Here is a 24,575-nt window from a genome sequence, read left to right on the forward strand (position 1 = left end):
CATTATTTGCAAAAACATACGTACATATGTAGTATGTACGTATAAATATGTGTTATCCACAACCAAATCGTTAAAATCAAAACTAGTCACACTACAGTTTGTGTTGTTGCTATTTTCGTGACTCCCAACTGACGAACGATAAAACAAAACAAACCCGAGCAAATTACAGACAGCATCACAACAACAGCAACAATAATATTCATTAAGGTTAAGCAACAACAGCGTTAGACGTTAGAATTTGAATGAAAAACACGTTAATTTATGCAACACAAACAATGTTTACATACATACAGCGGCGCATTGAATAAAAATACAATCAATTTTCTCAGCTGAGCAGAAAATTGCAGAATTGAAGCTGGCTCGTTGATCGTGAGTACGCAAAACGAAGATCAGTTGAGTGCAGACGATCGATGTGAAAAGAAGCAAAGTCAGAAGCTAACGGACTGTCTTCATACATAGAGCATTTACAACGGAACTATTTTTAGCAAAGAATAAACACTTCCATATTCATTTGACATTTGTCTGCTCAGACTGTTCCCAGCTGACGTTTGCCTAATTGACTGTTCCCAGCAGACGTTTGAAGGTTTGTACAGCAGCCAAGTTAACTGTTCACAGTTGACAGTGTCCCACTTTACTAATCACATTCGACAATTGCCTATTTGACTGTTCCCAGCTGACGTATACAAATATATAAAGTACTCAGCAGACTGTAGACTAATTGACTGTTCACAGTTGATATTTGGCTGTTGCGTACTAAACTATTCCTATGTAGCTGACGTATGCAAACTTCAACTGTACCCATCCTGCTCTTTAACTATATAACTGTACTCAGCAGTCATTTGCCAGTTTTTGCTGTGCCCTCCTATTGAGCGGCAAATTGCCTATAAGACTGTTCTAAAGTTTATTACTTGACTGACGTGTGCAAGTTTTTACTGTACCCATCTAATTGTTGCTTATTTAACTGTTCAAAATTGGCTCCTCCCGATGCTTACAATGGAAATTTCCTTTTTTATACCCAGCTAACGACGTTTATCTTATCCCAAGTTGCTGCACCAACATGTCGACGACATTCACCATCAATGGCCAGCCCTACACAGGTGAGTGGTTAAAGTCTGCTCAACTTTGAGTTATCCTAACTCACATTTTGTTACTCTCAGTCAATCTGAGCACTCTGCCATCGGACATCACGCTTAACACGTTCATTCGGGAGCATGCGCAGCTGACGGCCACAAAGTTCATGTGCAAGGAGGGCGGCTGCGGTGTTTGTGTGTGCGTGTTGCGCGACGGGAAGCGCACCTGGGCCGTCAACTCGGTGAGTATTCACTCCACGACCTCCACATCGATCATCACTAAAAACTCAATTGCAGTGCCTGACACTGTTGAATAGCTGCACCCAGCTGGAGATCATCACGGCTGAGGGATTGGGCAACAAGAGCAGCGGCTATCATCCCATACAGAAGCGTCTGGCCAAGCTCAATGGTACCCAGTGTGGCTTCTGTTCGCCGGCATTCGTTATGAACATGTACGGACTGCTTGAGTCCAATGGTGGTCAGGTAAGCATGGCCGAGGTGGAGAACTCCTTTGGAGGCAACATTTGCCGCTGCACCGGCTATCGACCTATATTGGATGCCATGAAGTCCTTTGCCGTGGACAGCAACATTGCGTTGCCATCGGATTGTGTTGACATCGAAGACTCCTTCGAATTGTTGTGTCCACGCTCTGGTGCTCAATGTTCCGGTAAATGCGCTAGGAAAACGATTCCCTGTGACGATAATGGCCATTGGTATTGGCCCAAGACAATGGAAGAGCTCTTTGAAGCCATCGACAAGGATCCCAGTGGAGACGAGTTTATGATCGTTGGAGGCAACACGGCACATGGTATCTACAGGCGTTCCATGGACATTAAGCACTTTATCGATGTTCGTGGCATCGAGGAGTTGCAGCAACATAGCATCGATGCGACTCAACTGAAGCTTGGCGCCAATCTGAGTCTCACCCAAGCAATGGACATCTTCAAAAAACAGCTGGCGGCAAACGGGATTTGAGTATCTACAGGAGCTGTGGCAACACTTTGATCTGATTGCTAATGTACCAGTGCGCAATGTAAGATTCGCATTCTTATCGTCGATCTTGATTTAATTTCTTGTGATACTGTGCAGACTGGTACACTGGCTGGAAATATTAACATCAAGAAGCAGCATCCTGAGTTCCCATCGGATATCTTCATATGCTTTGAAGCGCTCGATGTGCGTGTCTTGGTGGCCAAGAATGCCAAAGAGGAACAGGAAGTATCCCTGGCGGATTACCTCAAGTGCGGAAACAAGAAAGTTGTTCTCAAAACCTTTCTGCTGCCGTCATATCCGAAAGATAAATTCATCTACGATTCCTACAAAGTAAGGATATTTCTCTCTTATTTAAATATCTGAACAACTTTTTTTGTTTGAAACTCTTCTCAAGATCATGCCGCGTGCTCAAAATGCTCATGCCTATGTGAATTCCGCCTTTCTTCTTGAGCTGGATAATCCCACGAAAGTGAAGAATGCACGCATCTGCTTTGGTGGCATTCGACCGGACTTTGTGCACGCCAAGCCAATTGAAGAGCTGCTTGCTGGACGCAATCCCTTTGATGACACCCTGCTGGAGCAGATATTTACCAAGCTCTCGACCCTGCTTCAACCGGATGAAGTGCTGCCTGATGCTTCACCCGCCTATCGCTTGAGCCTGGCCTGTGGCTTACTGTACAAGTTTCTCTTGAAATACGCGCCCCAAGCGGAGGTTAGTGATGCATTCAGAAGCGGGGGTCAATTGCTACAGCGACCGCTGTCCTCGGGATCACAGGTGTATCAAACCCAGAAGAAGAACTATCCCGTCACCCAGGCAGTGAATAAAGTAGAGGGCATGATTCAATGCTCGGGAGAAGCGACTTATATGAACGATGTGCTGACCACAGCGAATACGCTGCACTGCGTCTTTGTGGGTGCCACCAAAGTAGGCGCCAACATCGAGCAGATCGATGCTAGCGACGCCCTACGTCAGCCTGGAGTGATTGCTTTCTACAGTGCCAAGGATGTACCAGGTGCGAACACTTTCAGTGATCCGACTTTTGGGTTTGAGGCTGAGGAAATCTTTTGCGCCACTCGAGTGCGACACTTCAAGCAACCCGTGGGAGTTGTGGTTGCCTTGAGTTCGGATTGCGCAGGTCGTGCTGCACGTCTGGTGAAGGTTAGCTATAGCCAGCCCGATCCCAAGCTAACAATTAGGCCCAGCTTAAGCGATGTACTGGACACGTTGCCCCGCGAGGATTCCCGCATATTGCGCATTGTCAGCGAAACACCCGGCAAACTGGAGTACTCAGCTACACCCGATAAAAGCGTTAGAGGCGTCTTCCAGATGGGATTGCAGTATCACTTCACGCTGGAGCCGCAAACAACAGTTGCACTGCCCTTCGAGGATGGGCTCAAGGTCTACTCGGCCACTCAGTGGATGGATCACACACAGTCGGTGATCGCGCATATGCTTCAGCTGAAGGCCAAGGATGTGCAGCTACAGGTGCGACGCTTGGGCGGCGCCTATGGCTGCAAAATATCCAGGGGTAATCAGGTGGCCTGTGCCGCCTCCCTCGCCGCATACAAACTGAATCGCCCGGTGCGTTTTGTACAGTCTATCGAGTCCATGATGGATGTTAATGGCAAGCGTTGGGCCTGTCGCTCCGACTACGAGTTTCATGTGCTGGCAAATGGCAAGCTGGTAGGATTGCAGAATGATTTCTACGAAGATGCTGGCTGGAATGGTAACGAGAGTCCCATCGATGGACACTCTACGGGCACGGCGTCCAACTGTTATGACTTCTCCGACAGCAATTTCAAGATCAACGGTAATGCTGTGCTCACGGACGCGCCCAGCTCGACGTGGTGTCGCGCACCTGGATCCGTTGAGGGAATCGCCATGATGGAGAACATTATCGAGCATGTGGCTTTTGAAGTGCAACGCGATCCGGCGGAGGTGCGATTGCTTAACATGGCCAAGGGTAACAAACTGGCCGAGCTGCTGCCACAATTTTTGCAATCAAGGGAATACGAAGCACGTCGCAAGGAGATCGAAGCGCACAATGCCGCCAATCGATGGATGAAACGTGGTCTTGGTCTTGCCGTCATGGACTATCCGGTTTTCTTCTTTGGGCAGTATCCGGCAACGGTGGCCATTTATCATGTAGATGGCACCGTAGTTGTTACCCATGGTGGCATTGAAATGGGTCAAGGTATGGCAGTTAATTCATATCTTTATTTACTTTCCCTATCTTTTCTGCTTTCCTCGGATAGGTATGAACACAAAGATTGCTCAGGTTGCCGCCTACACATTGGGCATCGATCTAAGCTACATCAAAGTGGAGGCCTCTGACACTATTAATGGAGCCAATTCAATGGTTACTGGCGGCGCTGTTGGTAGCGAGAGTCTTTGCTTCGCGGTGCGTAAAGCTTGCGGTGTGCTAAACACACGACTACAGCCCGTAAAGAAGGAGAAAGCGAGCTGGCAGGAAACGGTACAAGCTGCTTACACCGCCTCGATCAATTTGATAGCCTCAGATCATTATAAGGAGGGTGACATGCAGAACTATCATGTCTATGGCCTGGCACTGACCGAAATCGAATTGGATGTGCTCACGGGAAACAATCAAATCAAGCGTGTAGATCTTCTCGAGGATGCGGGAGAGAGTCTAAGTCCCTACATCGACATTGGCCAAATCGAGGGCGCCTTTGTCATGTGCTTGGGCTACTGGCTGAGTGAACAATTGGTTTACGATCGGCAAACTGGACGATTGCTCACGAATCGCACCTGGAACTATAAGCCACCGGGTGCCAAAGATATTCCCATTGATTTCCGCATTGAAATGGTACAGAACCCGCAGGCAAATGGAGCTGGATTCATGCGTTCCAAGGCAACTGGAGAGCCGCCTTGTTGCCTGGCCGTCAGTGTATTATTTGCACTGCAACAGGCTCTGCAATCGGCCAGAAAGGATGCTGGTCTGCCTAGGGAATGGGTTCGCTTGGGTGCGCCCACAACACCTGAAACATTGGTGCTCAATGCTGGTCACGATGTCAAATCGTTTAGACTTAAGTAATACCATATTTTTGGTATGCATATATTGCAAAATAGCACTCAACTGTAAAATGAAGAACTGAGCAAGCAAAGGCTACCAATTCATTAAAAAAAAATGGTTGCGGGTAAACTTAGATTGAATACTATTCATACAAATAAATATTATTGAAACTGTCTGTATAGTGTTTAATGAAAATTATAGTTGGGTAATTCTCTGGTAAATGTCGCGTGCGACCAGCTTTACAGTTACAAAAAAAAAACATACCCTGAAACAATTTTAAACATAAGTGAAGGTTATTCTTAAAGCTTCGGATTAGCACTATTTTTAGAGCTAAGATTGATTTTAGAAGCTTGTTCTGTTTTACGATAAAATATATAAATTCGTTCATTTTTTGGTTTTGCGTACGAATTTAGTAATTTTTGCCATTATCAGAACAGAAAACAAAACAGAAAAAAAATTCCAAAACCATTCTTAGCTCTAATTAAAGTACTAATTTAGAGCTAAAAAAATAACCTTTTCTTATTTTTAAAATCGTTTCAGTTTATGTTTTTTTTTGTAACTGTAAAGCTGGTTGCACGCGACATCCCTCAGAGAATTACCCAGTTGCAAATACCAAAATACACCAAGCTTTCAGTGTAGATACGAATCGACTTGTCAACAATATCTGTTTGCATATTACTTCAACGGAATGCTTAGACGATTCAACACCACCAATTTGATTATTAATAAGAAGTAAGGTGAAGACAACAGCATAAAATTCCAAACCACGCTCTGAATTCATTTAGCTTAGCTTCGAAAGAATTTATCTACACCTCAATATACTATGAAAACATCTGCTTGCTAATAATAAAGTGCAAGCTGTCGGTATATGCGCGGCTGCTGTGTGCTCTCTAGCATTCTACAAGTCTACAAGCAACTCTCACCAATACAATTTTAACACAAGACGCCACACTGTCCATCTGATCATTAGAGCAAGTGCCTGCATTGCTGCTGCTATTCTGCTAGTATTTCTCTGTTCAGTCAGAGCAGACAACAAAGCCACGCAATCTACAGAGCGATGGGAGAAGTGACAGTTGTAAATAATGCGCGATCATCAGCAAGCTTACGGTGAGGAGGGGAAATAAGTTATAAAATATAAAATACAGATTTTACCAAAAATTACATGATTGATAACGTTGTTATTACTTACTGTCAATAGAAACTAGGTATATATTATATTTTTAATCAGCAGGTCCAGAAAATCTAATTCTAAGTATTCGTGATAATACGACTGTAGCTTTTACTCTGTGTGCTATATAATTTGAAGGCGCCTACTTCCACCCTCTCAAATTACATATTTACAATCATTTATATGATTAGTTTTCATTACAATCACACTTTTTTTTAATATTTGTTATGTACATACTTAAACCTAAAATACATTGATTAATTCGAAGCACATTCTGGTTTTTATCAAAACGATTAAGTGAATGAAAAGATAGGTTTGCGCTGGAAATACCTTATGCATTCATAATTGTAGTACGACAAATGTAGTAAAAATGTTAAATATGCAAATCAGCATTAAAATGGAATATTATAAGTCGGAAACTTCGTATGCAAATTTTATGCAATTATTGATTTTATTGTTTTATTATTTACAAAAGAGGTATTCAACATTTGTCGCGCTTTTTGTAGCAAACTCAATACGTTAATATTATTTACTGAAAAGAAGTTGTCTATTAAAGTCTTTAATGCCGTCTAAAGAATTTAGCAAGATAAAATCGGACGTAATTAAATACATAAAATGAAACACATAAAACAAAAAAAAAGAAATGTATAAACTCGTATTATAAAATAAAATCCAAATAATATATTTGTCGTTTGACTTATTCTCAGTTCTAATTACTTGGGGTATTTAATTATTTTCGTTGTACCTCATACCTCGCAATTCTCAAGGCAGAAATTGTATTACAAACAGAAAAATTTTGTTGCTTCACTTAAGGTTTTTAGCTTTCAAACCTACATTTTCGATCCCAGTTGAAGTAAGATATATTTTTCACTTGCATTTTTTTAATAATTACCATCAATTAACGAACTTTAATTTAGCTTTTTTTAATTTTTCGTATTACTAAAACATTGTATAAGTATCTCACAGTCGAGTCCAATAGACTAACGTTTTTTTTTTGCTTAATTTTAAATACTTTAAGCTTAGGTAAGCCGAAACATTGCAAGAACCAGCATTTAAGTGATAAGCTTATAATTGAAGTTGAAACAGTTCTACATATGGATTCCGATGGGACAGAGAACACAAACAGAAAATAAACTTCAAAGACAAAGCAAGTTTTTTATTGTCTTGTAAAGTTTATGCACTTTTTTTTTGCACAATTGGTTTGTTTTATTGCTATTCACTATCACTGCGAACCAGTTTAGCTTTTGGCTAATTACTGCTAATCAGGTTTCACTCGGGGCTTTAAATAGAGGCGCTTGGTCAAGAGCTTCGCACTTTGCGATTGGATGCCAAACTAGCAGGAATGAGTATCAGATTCAACGTCAATGGATTTCCATACGAGGTCCAGCCGGCGGACTACGCCGTGGACATCACACTCAACACTTTTCTTCGAGAACATCTCCACCTGACTGCCACCAAGTACATGTGTCTCGAGGGCGGTTGTGGCTCCTGTGTTTGTGTAATCCAGCGTCGTCATCCCGTTACTGGAGAATTAAAAACGCACGCCGTCAACTCAGTAAGCAGCGAGTAATAAAATGTAATGCAATTATTTCAAGTAATCCCTTCTCTATAGTGCTTGATGTTGCTCAACACCTGCAATGATGTTGACATTATCACGGACGAGGGATTGGGCAACAAAAGCAGCGGCTATCATCCCATACAGAAACGTCTGGCCAAGCTCAATGGCACTCAGTGTGGCTACTGCTCGCCAGGATTCGTAATGAACATGTACGGACTCCTCGAAGGTAAGGGAGGCGTGGTCACCATGTCCGAAGTGGAGGATGCTTTTGGCGGAAACATCTGTCGTTGCACCGGCTATCGACCTATATTAGATGCCATGAAGTCCTTTGCCGTGGATAGCACCATTGAGGTGCCAGCAGAATGTATGGACATCGAGGATTCCTTCGAGTTGCTGTGCCCACGAACTGGTCAATGCTCAAGTGGAAGCTGCTCCCGGAAGATGCTTCCATGCCAAGACAATTGTCAATGGTATTGGCCCAAGTCGTTGACAGAGTTGTTCGCTTCCTTAGATCAAGTTCCCGCAGGAGAAGAGTATATTCTGGTGGGAGGAAACACAGCTCATGGTGTCTACAGAAGACCGAAGAGTATTCGGCACTACATCGATATCAATGAGGTGCCGGAGCTGAAGCAGCACAGCATCGAGTCTGATCATCTGCTACTGGGCGCCAACATGTCGCTGACAGATGCGATGCAGCTCTTCCAACAGGCCACAAGTCGCGCCGGTTTCGAGTATTGTACTCAGTTATGGCAACACTTCAACCTGATCGCGAATGTGCCAGTCCGAAATGTGAGTGCTGGCCATAAATCCAGATGATCCAGTTCGAAACTTGTTTTCTCGCTACTGACTGATCGTGATTGCAGTGAGAAAGTGAATTTGAACTAGAAAGTAATCGAAGTGGTGTTGCTCTAAACTCTGTATTCACAGAATGGAACTTTGGCTGGCAACATTTCTATAAAGAAGCAACATCCCGAATTTCCCTCTGATGTTTTTATCACGTTTGAGAGTCTTGATGCCCAAGTCCTGGTGCATCATAACGCACATACCCAGAGAGTGATGACCCTATTGGATTATCTTCAAGATCGCACTCCCAAATTGGTTATTGGTGCATTTATTCTGCGAGCGTATCCCAAAGACAAATACCTTTTCAACTCATATAAGGTTAGTTCATCATGTCTATGGAATTCATTTTAATATACTCTTCTGCTTGATAGATTCTTCCCCGAGCCCAGAATGTTCATGCATATGTCAATGCAGGATTTCTCATTGAATGGCAAAATATTCAACGTCGCATAGTCGGATCGGCTCGTATCTGCTTCGGAAATATTCATCCAGGTTTTGTACACGCTCAAAATGTAGAACAGTTCCTGGTGGGTCGTGATCTTTACGATAATGGCACAGTGGTGCAAGCTTTCGAACAACTTCTGACGATTTTGCAGCCAGTTGAAATGCCACCAGAAGCATCTCCTGAATACCGCCAGAAACTGGCCTGCTCTCTATTTTATAAATTTCTTTTGGGGTCCGCCCCTAAAGAGTTGGTTCGGGAGCGTCTTCGAAGTGGAGGACAATTGCTTGAACGTCCTCTCTCCTCGGGCAAACAATCGTTTGAGACTATTCCCAAGAAATACCCGGTTGGTCAGGTGGTTCAGAAACTAGAAGGTGAGTCTTAAATACTTTAATGTCTATGGAACTCAGCAATATTCTGTTCAGGTCTGATTCAGTGTTCTGGTGAAGCAAAGTATATGAATGATCTGATGACCACTTCCAATGCTGTCTACTGTGCCTTCGTGACTGCAAAAAGAGTCGGAGCCACGATCGAAGGCATCGATACCAAGGCTGCCTTTCAGTGCAATGGTGTTGTGGCCTTCTTCACACTGAAGGATATTCCTGGAGATAATAACTTTTACAATTCGAATTTACTGGCTGTTGAGCCCGAAGAAATATTTGTTAATGGTCGTGTCAAGTACTACGATCAACCCCTCGGGGTAATTGCTGCAACTACCCATGATGTGGCTGTCTATGCGGCTTCCTTGGTGCAGGTAACTTATGCTAATGATCAGGTGAAAATCTACACAAGTATAAATGCTGTGCTCGCATCCAAGAAGCAAGATCGAATGTTTACAATGACCAAGAAAGTGGAGGAAGTACAAAAACCAATGCCAGAGGCAGGTGATATAATTGGTCGAGGAATAATAGAGTTGGAGTCACAATATCACTTCACGATTGAGCCACAGACCACCATTGTGGTACCTGTCGAGGAGGGTATTCAAGTGTGGTGTGCCACTCAATGGATGGATGTGACTCAGACTAGCATTGCTCGTATGTTAAAAATAGAGTCGAATGCGGTGCAGTTGCATGTGCGACGTGTTGGCGGAGCTTACGGTGCAAAGGTGACTCGATGCAACCATGCAGCCTGCGCCAGTGCTTTAGTTGCTTACAAACTAAATCGGCCAGCGCGATTTGTGCAAACTATTGAGTCCATGATGGAGACCCTTGGCAAACGATGGGCTTGCAGATCCGACTATGAGTTTCAGGTTCGTCCGAATGGAACAATTCGTCGTCTAACAAACAACTACTATGAGGATGCAGGTTGCACTCTTAATGAGAATGTTGTCGACTTCCTAACCCAACCTGCATTGCCAAATGTCTACAATCTTAACAACACAAACTTCACAGCGAAGGGCACAGCAATCCGAACGGATGCAGCGAGCTCTACATGGTGTCGAGCTCCAGGATCAGCAGAGGGTGAGTTCACAGAACATTACTAAAATCCATATACAAACTTTTATTATTTATATCATAAAAAGGTATTGCCATGACTGAGATTGCACTGGAGCACATTGCCTTTACTTGCAAAATAGATCCAGCTGATGCTCGGCTGGTCAATCTTCGACCGGGCAACAAAATGATTCAGTTGCTTCCTCGATTCCTTGCTTCAACGGAATATCGCAAGAGACGCATCGAAATCAACTTGTTTAATGCACAGAATCGATGGCGCAAACGAGGATTGGGACTCTCTCTCATGGAGTTTCCTCTGAATGTGAGCATAGCCTTAGCTTATCCGACAACAGTAGCAATTTATCATGCGGATGGATCTGTGGTCATTACCCATGGAGGCATTGAGATCGGCCAAGGAATAAACACGAAGGTGGCCCAAGTTGCTGCTTTTGTTTTGGGTATTCCACTGGAACGTGTGCGAATTGAGACAAGTAATACAATTACAGGAGCGAATTCCTTTTTGACTGCCAACTCAATGGCTAGTGAACTGGTAGGAATTGCTGTTCGCAAAGCCTGTAATACCCTGAATGAGCGACTTGAGCCGGTGAAGCGTAGATTGGGCCCCAATGCAAGATGGGAAGAGATAGTTGAGGCGGCTTTCACACAATCGATCAGCCTCATTGCATCAGAAATTTATAAAATGGGTGATCAGCAAAATTACAGTATATTCGGATTAAGTCTCATTGAATTGGAGCTCGACATTTTGACTGGCAATCATTTGATACGACGCGTGGACATTTTAGAAGATGCAGGCGAGAGTCTCAGTCCCAGCATTGACATTGGTCAAGTAGAAGGAGCCTTTGTCATGGGACTAGGCTACTATCTCACTGAACTTCTGCTTTATGATCGCCAGACAGGTCGCATACTTACGAATCGAAGCTGGAACTATCATCCTCCGGGCGCTAAAGATATACCCATTGACTTTCGCATTGAATTATTACAGAAAAATCCGAATCCAGTTGGATTCCTTAGGTCGAAAGCCACTGGGGAGCCAGCCTTCTGTTTAGCTGTCGGAGTTCTCTTTGCAATGCAACATGCTATACAATCTGCGAGGGAAGATGCTGGACTTCCCAGAGAATGGGTTCGCCTTGGAGCACCAACAACACCAGAGACAGTTGTGCTCTCGGCGGGAAGTGATGTCCGTCAATTCGCTTTAAAGTAGATAATAAATTATAAAATAGTATCAATAAAGAAAATCAATAGGATAGGTTTTCAAATAACTATAGATTTTTGGATTATTACTTAATGTCTTCTATCTTAGTAAATTTATTTTAATATCTTTGTAATTACAAATAAATTCACTTTTATTATATTTAAAATTTTAAAGATTCATGTTTTAGGTAAATACTTTAATATCATATCAAATATAATATTTGGAACAATATTAGTCGTTGAGGGTTTAACCCAGGTAATCCAGGGTAAATTTAAAACTGAAAATAAATATTTTTGAACACAGACTAGCTTATGAAGTAGATAAATAATCCCCAATAAATAATACATTTACATGTTATTAAAATACAATAATATATAGCAAATACTTTTAAAGCATTTTTATAAAATTTCCTTACTTATGAACCTTAATATTGAACATTTCGAATTGCTCTCACGTTGTTGGTAATAAAATTTTATTATCATTTGCAAAAATGAGCAAAGAATATTGTACGCACAGTGGACTCTAACTTTTTATTTAATTAAAAATTAAATGGATTCAAAATAAACAAAAAAGAGCTTTTTCTCTTTAAAAATGTTACTACTGCTTCCGATTTCAATGAGTTAATACCTGGTGAATATCTTTTTGCAACAATTATATTTTGAGCAATTTATACCACACTAAGTTTATTGACTTCAACATGAACGGAGTTTTCGCCACTGTATCAGTTAGATCGTATTTGTCTATCGCTGCGAACCCGTTTAGCTTTTGGATAATTACTACTAATCAGGTTTCACTCGGGGCTTTAAATAGAGGCGAAAGGCTAAAAGCTTCGCACTTGGCAATTGGATGCCAACGGAGATGCAATGAGTATCAAATTTAAGGTGAACGGATTTCCATACGAGGTCCAGCCGGCGGACTACGCCGTGGACATCACACTCAACACTTTTCTTCGAGAACATCTCCACCTGACTGCCACCAAGTACATGTGTCTCGAGGGCGGTTGTGGCTCCTGTGTTTGTGTAATCCAGCGTCGTCATCCCGTAACTGGCGAATTAAAAACCCACGCCGTCAACTCAGTAAGCAGCGAGTAATAAAGTGAAATGCAATGTATTTTAAGCAATCCCTCCTCTATAGTGCTTGATGTTGCTCAACACCTGCAATGATGTTGACATTATCACAGACGAGGGATTGGGTAACAAAAGCAGCGGCTATCATCCCATACAGAAACGTCTGGCAAAGCTCAATGGCACTCAGTGTGGCTACTGCTCGCCAGGATTCGTAATGAACATGTACGGACTCCTCGAAGGTAAGGGAGGCGTGGTCACCATGTCCGAAGTGGAGGATGCTTTTGGCGGAAACATCTGTCGTTGCACCGGCTATCGACCTATATTAGATGCCATGAAGTCCTTTGCCGTGGATAGCACCATTGAGGTGCCAGCAGAATGTATGGACATCGAGGATTCCTTCAAGTTGCTGTGTCCACGAACTGGTCAATGCTCAAGTGGAAGCTGCTCCCGGAAGATGCTTCCATGCCAAGACAATTGTCAATGGTATTGGCCCAAGTCGTTAACAGAGTTGTTCGCTTCCTTAGATCAAGTTCCCGCAGGAGAAGAGTATATTCTGGTGGGAGGAAACACAGCTCATGGTGTCTACAGAAGACCGAAGAGTATTCGGCACTACATCGATATCAATGAGGTGCCGGAGCTGAAGCAGCACAGCATCGAGTCTGATCATCTGCTACTGGGCGCTAACATGTCGCTGACAGACGCGATGCAACTCTTCCAACAGGCCACAAGTCGCGCCGGTTTCGAGTATTGTGCTCAGTTATGGCAACACTTCAACCTGATCGCGAATGTGCCAGTCCGAAACGTGAGTGCTGGCCATAAATCCAGATGATCCAGTTCGAAACTTGTTTTCTCGCTACTGACTGATCGTGATTGCAGTGAGAAAGTGACTTTGAACTAGAAAGTAGACGAAGTGGTGATGCTCTAAACTCTGTATTCACAGAATGGAACTTTGGCTGGCAACATTTCTATAAAGAAGCAACATCCCGAATTTCCCTCGGATGTTTTTATCACGTTTGAGAGCCTTGATGCTCAAGTCCTAGTGCATGATAACGCACATACCCAGAGAGTGATGACCCTATTGGATTATCTTCAAGATCGCACTCCCAAATTGGTTATTGGTGCATTTATACTGCGAGCGTATCCCAAAGACAAATACCTTTTCAACTCATACAAGGTTAGTTCACCATGTCTTTGGAATTCATTTTAATATACTCTCCTGCTTGACAGATTATTCCCCGAGCCCAGAATGTTCATGCATATGTCAATGCAGGATTTCTAATTGAATGGCAAAATATTCAACGTCGCCAAGTCGGATCGGCTCGTATCTGCTTTGGAAATATTCATCCAGGTTTTGTACATGCTCAAAATGTAGAACAGTTCCTGGTGGGTCGTGATCTCTACGACAATGACACTGTGGTGCAAGCCGTCGAACAGCTTCTGACGATTTTGCAGCCAGTGGAAATGCCACCAGAGGCATCTCCTGAATACCGCCAGAAACTAGCTTGCTCTCTGTTTTATAAATTTCTCTTGGGGTCTGCCCCTAAAGAGTTGGTTCGGGAGCGTCTTCGAAGTGGAGGACAATTGCTTGAACGTCCCCTCTCCTCGGGCAAACAGTCGTTTGAGACTATTCCCAAGAAATACCCGGTTAGTCAGGTGGTTCAGAAACTAGAAGGTATGTTCGGAATACTTTAATTATCTAGAAATTTATTAATTCTTCTTTTAGGTCTTATTCAGTGTTCCGGGGAAGCTAAGTATATGAATGATTTGATGACTACTTCCAATGCTGTCTACTGCGCGTTTGTCACTGCAAAGAGAGTTGGAGCTACAATAGAAGACATTGATTCCAAGGCTGCCTTTCAGTGCAAGGGAGTAGTGGCCTTTTACTCACTGAAAGATATTCCTGGAGACAACAACTTTAACAACACAACGGTATTTACAGTAGAGCCAGAGGAAATATTTTGCGCTGGCCTTGTCAAATACTACGATCAGCCCCTTGGAGTCATTGCTGCAACCAGTCATGATATTGCGATTTATGCAGCCTCATTGGTACAAGTCACTTATGTCAACGATCAAGTAAAGATCTACACAAGTATGAATGCTGTGATTGCAGAGAAGAAGGAGGATCGCATGTTTACAAACTCCATAAACATAGAGGAAGTATCTCAACTTATGCCAGAAACAGGCGACATTACAGGCAAGGGAATCTTACAGTTGGACTCCCAGTACTATTTTACTATTGAGCCTCAGACCACCATAGTTGTGCCTATAGAGGAAGTACTTCGTGTGTATTGTGCCACACATTGGATGGATGTAACTCAGGCTAGCATTTCACGCATGCTTAAGATAGAAACCAATAAGGTGCAATTGGAAGTCAAACGCGTGGGAGGCAGTTATGGTGCAAAGCAAACCCGGGCTAATCAGGTGGCATGTGCTTGTTCACTTGTTGCTTTCAAGCTGAATCGACCAGCTCGGTTTGTGCAAACAATCGAATCTATGATGGAATCGAATGGCAAGCGATGGGCTTGTAGATCGGACTATGAGTTTCAGGTGCGTGCCAATGGATCCATTCGACGATTAACGAATAACTACTACGAGGATGCGGGATGTACTCTCAATGAAAATGTCGTATTTTATTTAACACAAGCAGCTATTAGAAATGTTTACAATTTAACTGATGCCAACTTTTATGCAAATGGAACGGCCATTAGAACAGATGCTGCAAGTAATTCCTGGTTTCGTGCACCAGGCACAGCAGAATGTAAGTTTACATAACAAGCAACATTAAAAAGTGCTATAATCTCTTAAACTCCTTCTTTCAAATAGCCATCGCAATGACCGAGACTGCGATAGAGCACATTGCGTTTGCTGCCAAATTAGATCCAGCTGATGTTCGCCTGGCGAATCTTCGGCCGGGTAATAAGATGCTACAATTACTTCCTCGATTCCTCGCATCCACGGAATATCGAAAGCGACGAACCGAAATCAACTTGTTCAATGCACAGAATCGATGGCGCAAACGAGGATTGGGATTATCAGTGATGGAGTTCCCTCTGAATGTGAGTTTTGCTTGGTGCTATCCAGCAACTGTTGCCATTTATCATGCGGATGGATCTGTGGTTATTTCACATGGAGGTATTGAGGTTGGACAAGGATTAAATACAAAAGTTGCACAAGTTACTGCCTTTATTCTCGGAGTGCCATTAGATCGTGTGCGTGTCGAAGCTAGCAACACAATCTCAGGTGCCAATTCTTTTGTGACAGCTAACTCAATGACCAGTGACTGTGTTGGACGAGCTGTTCGTAAAGCATGCGATACCCTCAATAAGCGTCTACAACCCGTGAAGCAGAGGTTGGGAGCCCAAGCCCAGTGGGAGGAGGTGGTGGAGGCTGCATTTTCACAATCGATCAGTCTGATTGCAACCGAGTCATACGAACAGGGGGATCAACCTAATTATAGCGTTTTCGGTTTGAGTCTCAGTGAACTGGAACTGGATATTTTGACTGGCAATCATTTGATTCGACGCGTGGACATTTTAGAAGATGCAGGCGAGAGTCTCAGTCCCAGCATTGATGTTGGCCAGGTTGAAGGAGCCTTCGTCATGGGATTAGGCTATTATCTCACGGAACATTTAGTTTACGATCGTCAGACAGGGCGCATTCTGACAAATCGTACATGGAACTATCATCCTCCAGGTGCTAAAGATATACCTATCGATTTTCGCATTGAATTGTTGCAGAAGAGTCCTAATTCTGTTGGATTTCTGCGTTCGAAGGCAATTGGAGAACCACCTTTCTGCTTAGCTGTCGGAGTTCTCTTTGCTATGCAGCATGCTATACAATCTGCGAGGGAAGATGCTGGGCTTCCCAGGGAATGGGTTCGTCTTGGAGCACCAACAACACCAGAAACAGTTGTACTTTCCGCAGGGAGCGAAGTTCGCCAATTTGCACTAAAATAGAAATCGAAATATTTTTACACGCCTTACTTATAAGACATGTCTGCAATTTATATCATTATCCATTTGCTGTTCATTCATTTTACCCATACGGTAGAAGGGTATTATAACTTTGTACCGGCAAGAAATATATGTCACAGGTAGAAGGAGGCATCTCCGACCCTATAAAATATATATATTATTGATCAGCGTCAACAGCCGAGACGATCCAGCCGTGTCCGTCTGTCCGTATGAAACACTGGATCTCAGAGACTATAGAGCTGTAATTTTTAGACAGCATTTGTTATGTTTGCACGCAGATCAAGTTTGTTTCAAATTTTTGCACGCCCACTTCCGCTCCTTGGTAAATCAACAAAAATCGAATAACAAGCGCAATTTTAAAGCTAGAGTGGTATATACAATAATAACCATAGTATGTTAATTGTGATTCCTGAAATTTGGTTGCGATCAGATACAAAGTCTTAAAGCCAAAACGCGTCAGAGCGTCAACTCTTGCTTCAGGAAAAAGCTAATTTTTGAAAAATTGAAATTAAATATCTTAATTGTTCTGTTAGTTGGATAAGTCGATTTAAGGTCAGGCATCGTCGACGGAACAGTCAGTGCAGAATCTTTGTCTGTAACTTTCGCAGAACGTATTTTTAAAAATATATTAGATGACGGACATGATAGCGACGACAACGTCGATGATCAAAATAAAGATGTATCAGCACCTAGCGTTTTGGAGCCATTCAAGGCTGCAGAAATACTGAATAGATTTGTCCATTCAAATTTGAATAACAAGAGTTTAACGACTGTTTAATATGTCAAAAACTACTGCTAAATATTAAAAATTCACTGATTTTTTAAATTAAGACTAAAAATAAAAACATACATAAATTACTCTTGTTATATTATGCTTATGAATATGCATTATACGACTTATTATGAAAAACCCATGTTATTAAATTAAATTTATTAAAAAAGACGCTCTGCCGGTAGCAAAGTGCAAATAGGGAAGCACACACTTTTTTTTATTCATTTTGTAAAAATATTCATACTTTGATGGTTATCGGTGCCATTATAAAATGTTATTAAATCTTTAATTTTGCGCGTAAAATTGTAGTGTCGCGATTATTACGTAGTATAATCGATTAATGATTCAATTAATCGAAACCCATTTTTTGATATAATAAAATCGCTAATTGAAACAAATTAATCGATTAATATGTATCATATGATTAATCGTGCGATCACTAGTTATATTGCTATTCGCTATCACAGCGAACCAGTTTAGTTTTGGCTAATTTTTGCTAATCAGATTCCACTCGGGGCTTTAAAAAGAGGCGCCTGGTCAAGAGCTTCGCACTTTTCGATTGGATGCCAAACTAGCAGGAATGAGTATCAGATTCAACGTCAATGGATTTCCGTACGAGGTCCAACCGGCGGACTACGTCGTGGACATCACACTCAACACTTTTCTTCGAGAACATCTCCACCTGACTGCCACCAAGTACATGTGTCTGGAAGGCGGTTGTGGCTCCTGTGTCTGTGTAATCCAGCGTCGTCATCCCGTAACTGGCGAATTAAAAACCCACGCCGTCAACTCAGTAAGCAGCGAGTAATAAAGTGAAATGCAATGTATTTTAAGCAATCCCTTCTCTATAGTGCTTGATGTTGCTCAACACCTGCAATGATGTTGACATTATCACAGACGAGGGATTGGGTAACAAAAGCAGCGGCTATCATCCCATACAGAAACGTCTGGCAAAGCTCAATGGCACTCAGTGTGGCTACTGTTCGCCAGGATTCGTAATGAACATGTACGGACTCCTCGAAGGTAAGGGAGGCGTGGTCACCATGTCCGAAGTGGAGGATGCTTTTGGCGGAAACATCTGTCGCTGCACCGGCTATCGACCTATATTAGATGCCATGAAGTCCTTTGCCGTGGATAGCACCATTGAGGTGCCAGCAGAATGTATGGACATCGAGGATTCCTTCAAGTTGCTGTGTCCACGAACTGGTCAATGCTCAAGTGGAAGCTGCTCCCGGAAGATGCTTCCATGCCAAGACAATTGTCAATGGTATTGGCCCAAGTCGTTAACAGAGTTGTTCGCTTCCTTAGATCAAGTTCCCGCAGGAGAAGAGTATATTCTGGTGGGAGGAAACACAGCTCATGGTGTCTACAGAAGACCGAAGAGTATTCGGCACTACATCGATATCAATGAGGTGCCGGAGCTGAAGCAGCACAGCATTGAGTCTGATCATCTGCTACTGGGAGCCAACATGTCGCTGACATCGCTGAGATGCGATGCAGCTCTTCCAACAGGCCACAAGTCGCGCCGGTTTCGAATATTGTACTCAGTTATGGCAACACTTCAACCTGATCGCGAATGTGCCAGTCCGAAATGTGAGTGCTGGCTACAAATCCACTACTGACTGATCGAGATTGCAGTGTGAAAGTGAAAGTAAGTAAACAAAGAGATTATGCTCTAAACCCTGTATTCACAGAACGGAACTCTGGCTGGCAACATTTCTATAAAGAAGCAACATCCAGAATTTCCTTCGGATGTTTTTATCACGCTTGAGAGTCTTGATGCCCAAGTCCTAGTGCATGACAACGCACATACCCAGAGAGTAATGACCCTATTGGATTATCTTCAAGATCGCACTCCCAAATTGGTTATTGGTGCATTTATAATGCGAGCGTATCCCAAAGACAAATACCTTTTCAACTCATACAAGGTTAGTTCACCATGTCTTTGGAATTCATTATACCCGCTACCCATAGAGTAGAAGGGTATTATGACTTTGTGCCGGCAGGAAATGTATGTAATAGGTAGAAGGAGGCTTCTCCGACCCCATAAAGTATATATATTCATGATCAGCGTGAACAGCCGAGACGATCTAGCCATGCCCGTCTGTGTGTCTGTCCGTCCGTCCGTATGAACACCTAGATCTCAGAGACTATAAGAGATAGATCTATAAATTTGTCGATAGCATTTGTTGTGTTTGCACGCAGATCAAGTTTCAAATTTTTGCCACGCCCACTGCCGCCCCCGCAAATCAAAAAAATCGAAAACCAATCGTAATTTTAAGGCTAGAGTTTCGAATTTTGGTATATACTATAATAATAATAAAAACTATAGTAGTTATGATTCCTGAAAATTTAGTTCCGATTAGATAAAAATTGTGGAAGTTATTAAAGAAATACCTTTGTATGGGTAAAAACACCTACCTTCTAGGGGTCTTAGTTGCTTTGTATATTTACTTTGTATATTTTTAGTATTTTTGTAGTATATTTGGTATATTTTGAGAATAATACCGCAAAATATATTTCTTTTATTCAAAATGGGTAGCGGGTATCTCAGTCGACCACACTCGACTGTAGCTTTCTTACTTGTTCTAATATACTTTCCTGCTTGATAGATTCTTCCCCGAGCCCAGAATGTTCATGCCTATATCAATGGAGGATTTCTAATTGAATGGCAAAATATTCAAAGTCGCATAGTCGGATCGGCTCGTATCTGCTTCGGAAATATTCATCCAGGCTTCGTACACGCTAAAAATGTAGAACAGTTCCTGGTGGGTCGTGATCTCTACGACAATGGCACTGTGGTGCAAGCCTTCGAACAACTTCTGACGATTTTGCAGCCAGTTGCAATGCCACCAGAAGCATCTCCTGAATACCGCCAGAAACTGGCCTGCTCTCTGTTTTATAAATTTCTCTTAGGGTCTGCCCCTAAAGAGTTGGTTCGGGAGCGTCTTCAAAGTGGAGGACAACTACTTGAACGTCCACTCTCCTCGGGCAAACAATCGTTTGAGACTATTCCCAAGAAATACCCGGTGGGGCAGGTGGTTCAGAAACTTGAAGGTAAGTCTTAAATTCCTGAATGTCTAAGGAACTCATCAATCTTCTTTTTAGGTCTCATTCAATGTTCCGGGGAAGCCATGTATGTGAATGATCTGCTAACCAAGTCGAATGCTGTTTACTGTGCATTCGTCACTGCAAAGAGAGTTGGAGCTACAATAGAAGGCATTGATACCAAGGCTGCCTTTCAGTGCAAGGGTGTAGTGGCGTTTTACTCACTGAAAGATATTCCTGGAGACAACAACTTTAACAACACAACGCTATTTACAGTAGAGCCAGAGGAAATATTTTGCGCTGGCCTTGTCAAATACTACGATCAGCCCCTTGGAGTCATTGCTGCAACCAGTCATGATATTGCGATTTATGCAGCCTCATTGGTACAAGTCACTTATGTCAACGATCAAGTAAAGATCTACACAAGTATGAATGCTGTGATTGCAGAGAAGAAGGAGGATCGCATGTTTACAAACTCCATAAAGATAGAGGAAGTATCTCAACTTATGCCAGAAGCTGGCGACATTACAGGCAAGGGAATCTTACAGTTGGACTCCCAGTACTATTTTACTATTGAGCCTCAGACCACCATAGTTGTGCCTGTAGAGGAAGTACTTCGTGTGTATTGTGCCACACATTGGATGGATGTAACTCAGGCTAGCATTTCACGTATGCTTAAGATAGAAACCAATAAGGTGCAATTGGAAGTCAAACGCGTGGGAGGCAGTTATGGTGGAAAGCTAACCCGGTCTAATCAGGTGGCATGTGCTTGTTCACTTGTTGCTTTCAAGCTGAATCGACCAGCTCGGTTTGTGCAAACAATCGAATCTATGATGGAATCGAATGGCAAGCGATGGGCTTGTAGATCGGACTATGAGTTTCAGGTGCGTGCCAATGGATCCATTCGACGATTAACGAATAACTACTACGAGGATGCGGGATGTACTCTCAATGAAAATGTCGTATTCAATTTGGCACGAAGAGCTATTAGAAATGTCTATAATTTAACTGATGCAAACTTTTATTCAAAAGGAACGGCCATTAGAACAGACGCTGCAAGTAATTCCTGGTTTCGTGCACCAGGCACAGCAGAGTGTAAGTTCACTTCAGATTATTTATTTATTGTCGTGTTTAATTATTATACAGAAATAATATAATAACTAAAAGAAGGGAGTGCAAACTACTAAGGCCATCTACTCCAATTTTACTTAACAATGAAAATTAATACTATTATAATTTTTTAAACTATCTCTTTCAAATAGCCATCGCAATGACCGAGACTGCAATAGAGCACATTGCGTTTGCTGCCAAATTAGATCCAGCTGACGTTCGTCTGGTGAATCTTCGGCCGGATAATGAAATGCAGCAACTACTTCCTCGATTCCTGGCATCCACGGAATATCGAAAGCGACGAACTGAAATCAACTTGTTCAATGCACAGAATCGATGGCGCAAACGAGGATTGGGATTATCAGTAATGGAGTTCCCTCTGAATGTGAGGATTGCTTGGTGCTATCCAGCAACTGTTGCCATCTATCATGCGGATGGATCTGTGGTAATTTCACATGGAGGTATTGAGGTGGGACAGGGATTAAATACAAAGGTGGCACAGCTTACTGCCTTTATTCTCGGAGTGCCACTGGATCATGTGCGTGTCGAAGCTAGCAACACAATATCAGGTGCCAATTCCTTTATGACAGCTAACTCAATGACCAGTGACTGTGTTGGACGAGCTGTTCGTAAAGCATGCGATACCCTCAATAAGCGTCTACAACCAGTGAAGGAGACGTTGGGAGCCCAAGCCAAATGGGAGGAGGTGGTGGAGGCTGCATTTTCACAATCGATCAGTCTGATTGCAACCGAGTCATACGAACAGGGGGGATCAACCTAATTATACCGTGTTCGGTTTGAGTCTCAGTGAACTGGAACTGGATATTTTGACTGGCAATCATTTGATTCGACGCGTGGACATTTTAGAAGATGCAGGCGAGAGTCTCAGTCCCAGCATTGATGTTGGTCAGGTTGAAGGAGCCTTTGTCATGGGATTAGGCTACTATCTCACGGAACATTTAGTTTACGACCGTCAGACAGGGCGCATTCTGACAAATCGTACATGGAACTATCATCCTCCAGGTGCTAAAGATATACCTATCGATTTTCGCATTGAATTGTTGCAGAAGAGTCCTAATTCTGTTGGATTTCTGCGTTCGAAGGCAATTGGAGAACCACCTTTCTGCTTAGCTGTCGGAGTTCTCTTTGCTATGCAGCATGCTATACAATCTGCGAGGGAAGATGCTGGGCTTCCCAGGGAATGGATTCGTCTTGGAGCACCAACAACACCAGAAACAGTTGTACTTTCCGCAGGGAGCGAAGTTTGCCAATTTGCACTGAAATAGAAATCGAAATATTTGTACACGCCTTATAAGACATCTATTCAATATATGATATTAGTTCATATCACGATGAATAATGCAATTCATTATCCATTTTCTGATCGTTTTTTTAAACAAAAATTTTCATTTAGCTTATTTTTTTATACCCGCTACCCATAGGGTAGAAGGGTGTTATAACTTTGTGCCGGCAGGAAATGTATGTAAAAGTTAGAAGGAGGCATCTCCTACCCTATAAAGTATGCATATTCTTGATTAGCGTCAACGGCCGAGACGATCTAGCCAAGTCCGTATATCTGTCTGTCCGTATGAAACACTGAATCTCAGAGACTATATGAGATAGATCAACAAAAAAAATTAATATGTATTATTTTGGTATATTTTGCGAATATTTCCGCAATATTTTGGTTTTACTCAAAACAGTCGAATGTGGCTTTCTTGTTCATTCATTAAATAAAACGAAGGTCAAATACATAACAACAAAAACATTTAAGATTGAATTTGTTAATGGTTCATAAAATTTTCTTTTACGTTGCCGATTTTAACTTCTGCCAATAATATTATAAGTTTTTAATATTTGTAACAATTTTGTTCATATGTTATTAAATAATTTATATTTTGAAAATAAACGTGTATCAATAAACAAGTAAGAAACTGGTGTTATCATCATTAACACAATTCTAATAATATTTTGTATTCCTTTCTATACACCCCACGACACAGTAATTACAGTTAATGGAAAAATACGCACCAAAACTTAACGACAACATACGAAACCAGTCGATATTTGATGAATCAATGTTTTCAGCTCTCCAAGAAAAAAAGCGAGGAGAGCAAAGCTTTTTACCGATTTGTTTGGAAACGAAACCAAAACAAAATTGTATAAACATAAACAATAAAACAACAACTCGCACATGTCGCGATAAGCCGGCTTCAGGTTTGAGATACCGTGTGGATGTAAAACAAAATAGAGAGAGTGACAAAAAGAATGAGAGAGAGAAAAAGCTAACGAAAGATAGTGAGAGGAGGAGAGAGAATAAGAACTTAGACGAGAGCATGATACAATTATACAAGGCATGGTACAAGGTAGTCTCGTCGGAAAAAGCTTCCGTCAGTACGCATTCGTATTTCGACGCAAGAGGTTGTCTGCGGACGAATTTTTTTCTGCAATTAACCCTTGTGCAAATTACATTTTGCAATGTATGCCGCAGATACGGGTAGAATTAAAACATTTCGAGAATTAGAGAATTCTCATACATATTGTTAATATTATTCATAAACAACTTACATTTTAGAAATATGTCAAAAAGACATTAATATTAGCTTCAAATTATGTAAATATTAATATCATCGTCTAAGGGTTAATGCGCATTTCATTGTCGTCTCGCTCACACTGCTGTGCTGAGACTCTTTCACTCGCACTCATTGTTATGTTTAAAGTCGGACAGCTTTTTCCGACGAGACTACCTTGTATAATTGTATCATGAATATAATGACTTAATGGAGAATACGACAAATATAGAACTCTTAACGAGAGAACATTGAGTCTCTCTGTCACTTGAACTTGAC

At 42.1% G+C, this 24,575-nt stretch overlaps 3 protein-coding genes and 1 pseudogene across 3 annotated transcripts; all 4 read left to right on the forward strand.

Moving 5' to 3' along the window:
- The first annotated feature begins 380 nt into the window (after positions 1 to 380).
- On the forward strand, positions 381 to 5,273 carry LOC132784955 (uncharacterized). The gene is given in 8 exon segments (XM_060790887.1): positions 381 to 583; positions 1,020 to 1,097; positions 1,158 to 1,312; positions 1,368 to 2,026; positions 2,028 to 2,103; positions 2,160 to 2,393; positions 2,458 to 4,258; positions 4,320 to 5,273. Coding segments are annotated over 7 exon segments (3,765 nt in total). The 5' UTR covers positions 381 to 583; positions 1,020 to 1,057; the 3' UTR covers positions 5,120 to 5,273.
- A 2,284-nt stretch (positions 5,274 to 7,557) lies between these two features.
- Positions 7,558 to 11,827, forward strand: LOC132785451 (uncharacterized). Its single transcript, XM_060791557.1, has 6 exons — positions 7,558 to 7,821; positions 7,879 to 8,613; positions 8,752 to 8,985; positions 9,039 to 9,483; positions 9,535 to 10,569; positions 10,632 to 11,827. Exons 1-6 carry the CDS (start codon positions 7,609 to 7,611, stop codon positions 11,762 to 11,764), a joined length of 3,795 nt encoding a protein of 1,264 aa, XP_060647540.1. The 5' UTR covers positions 7,558 to 7,608; the 3' UTR covers positions 11,765 to 11,827.
- A 761-nt stretch (positions 11,828 to 12,588) lies between these two features.
- LOC132785452 (uncharacterized) lies at positions 12,589 to 17,753 on the forward strand. The gene is made up of 6 exons (XM_060791558.1): positions 12,589 to 12,831; positions 12,890 to 13,624; positions 13,763 to 13,996; positions 14,050 to 14,494; positions 14,546 to 15,580; positions 15,646 to 17,753. Exons 1-6 carry the CDS (start codon positions 12,619 to 12,621, stop codon positions 16,776 to 16,778), a joined length of 3,795 nt encoding a protein of 1,264 aa, XP_060647541.1. The 5' UTR covers positions 12,589 to 12,618; the 3' UTR covers positions 16,779 to 17,753.
- Positions 17,754 to 18,023: 270 nt separating this feature from the next.
- Positions 18,024 to 23,579, forward strand: LOC132786404 (uncharacterized; annotated as a pseudogene).
- Positions 23,580 to 24,575: the final 996 nt, after the last annotated feature.

Source organism: Drosophila nasuta, chromosome 2R (genome assembly GCF_023558535.2).
Source record: "Drosophila nasuta strain 15112-1781.00 chromosome 2R, ASM2355853v1, whole genome shotgun sequence".
Taxonomy (NCBI): domain Eukaryota; kingdom Metazoa; phylum Arthropoda; class Insecta; order Diptera; family Drosophilidae; genus Drosophila; species Drosophila nasuta.

What these genes read in the sequence shown, in the direction of transcription:
- LOC132785451 (XM_060791557.1), top strand. Translation starts at nt 7,609, where the DNA reads ATGAGTATCAGATTCAACGTCAATGGATTTCCATACGAGGTCCAGCCG. An exon ending in CGAATGTGCCAGTCCGAAAT is followed by an intron (nt 8,614 to 8,751) that starts GTGAGTGCTGGC and finishes CTGTATTCACAG; the next exon opens with AATGGAACTTTGGCTGGCAA. An exon ending in GGTGGTTCAGAAACTAGAAG is followed by an intron (nt 9,484 to 9,534) that starts GTGAGTCTTAAA and finishes TATTCTGTTCAG; the next exon opens with GTCTGATTCAGTGTTCTGGT.
- LOC132785452 (XM_060791558.1), top strand. Translation starts at nt 12,619, where the DNA reads ATGAGTATCAAATTTAAGGTGAACGGATTTCCATACGAGGTCCAGCCG. An exon ending in CGAATGTGCCAGTCCGAAAC is followed by an intron (nt 13,625 to 13,762) that starts GTGAGTGCTGGC and finishes CTGTATTCACAG; the next exon opens with AATGGAACTTTGGCTGGCAA. An exon ending in GGTGGTTCAGAAACTAGAAG is followed by an intron (nt 14,495 to 14,545) that starts GTATGTTCGGAA and finishes TTCTTCTTTTAG; the next exon opens with GTCTTATTCAGTGTTCCGGG.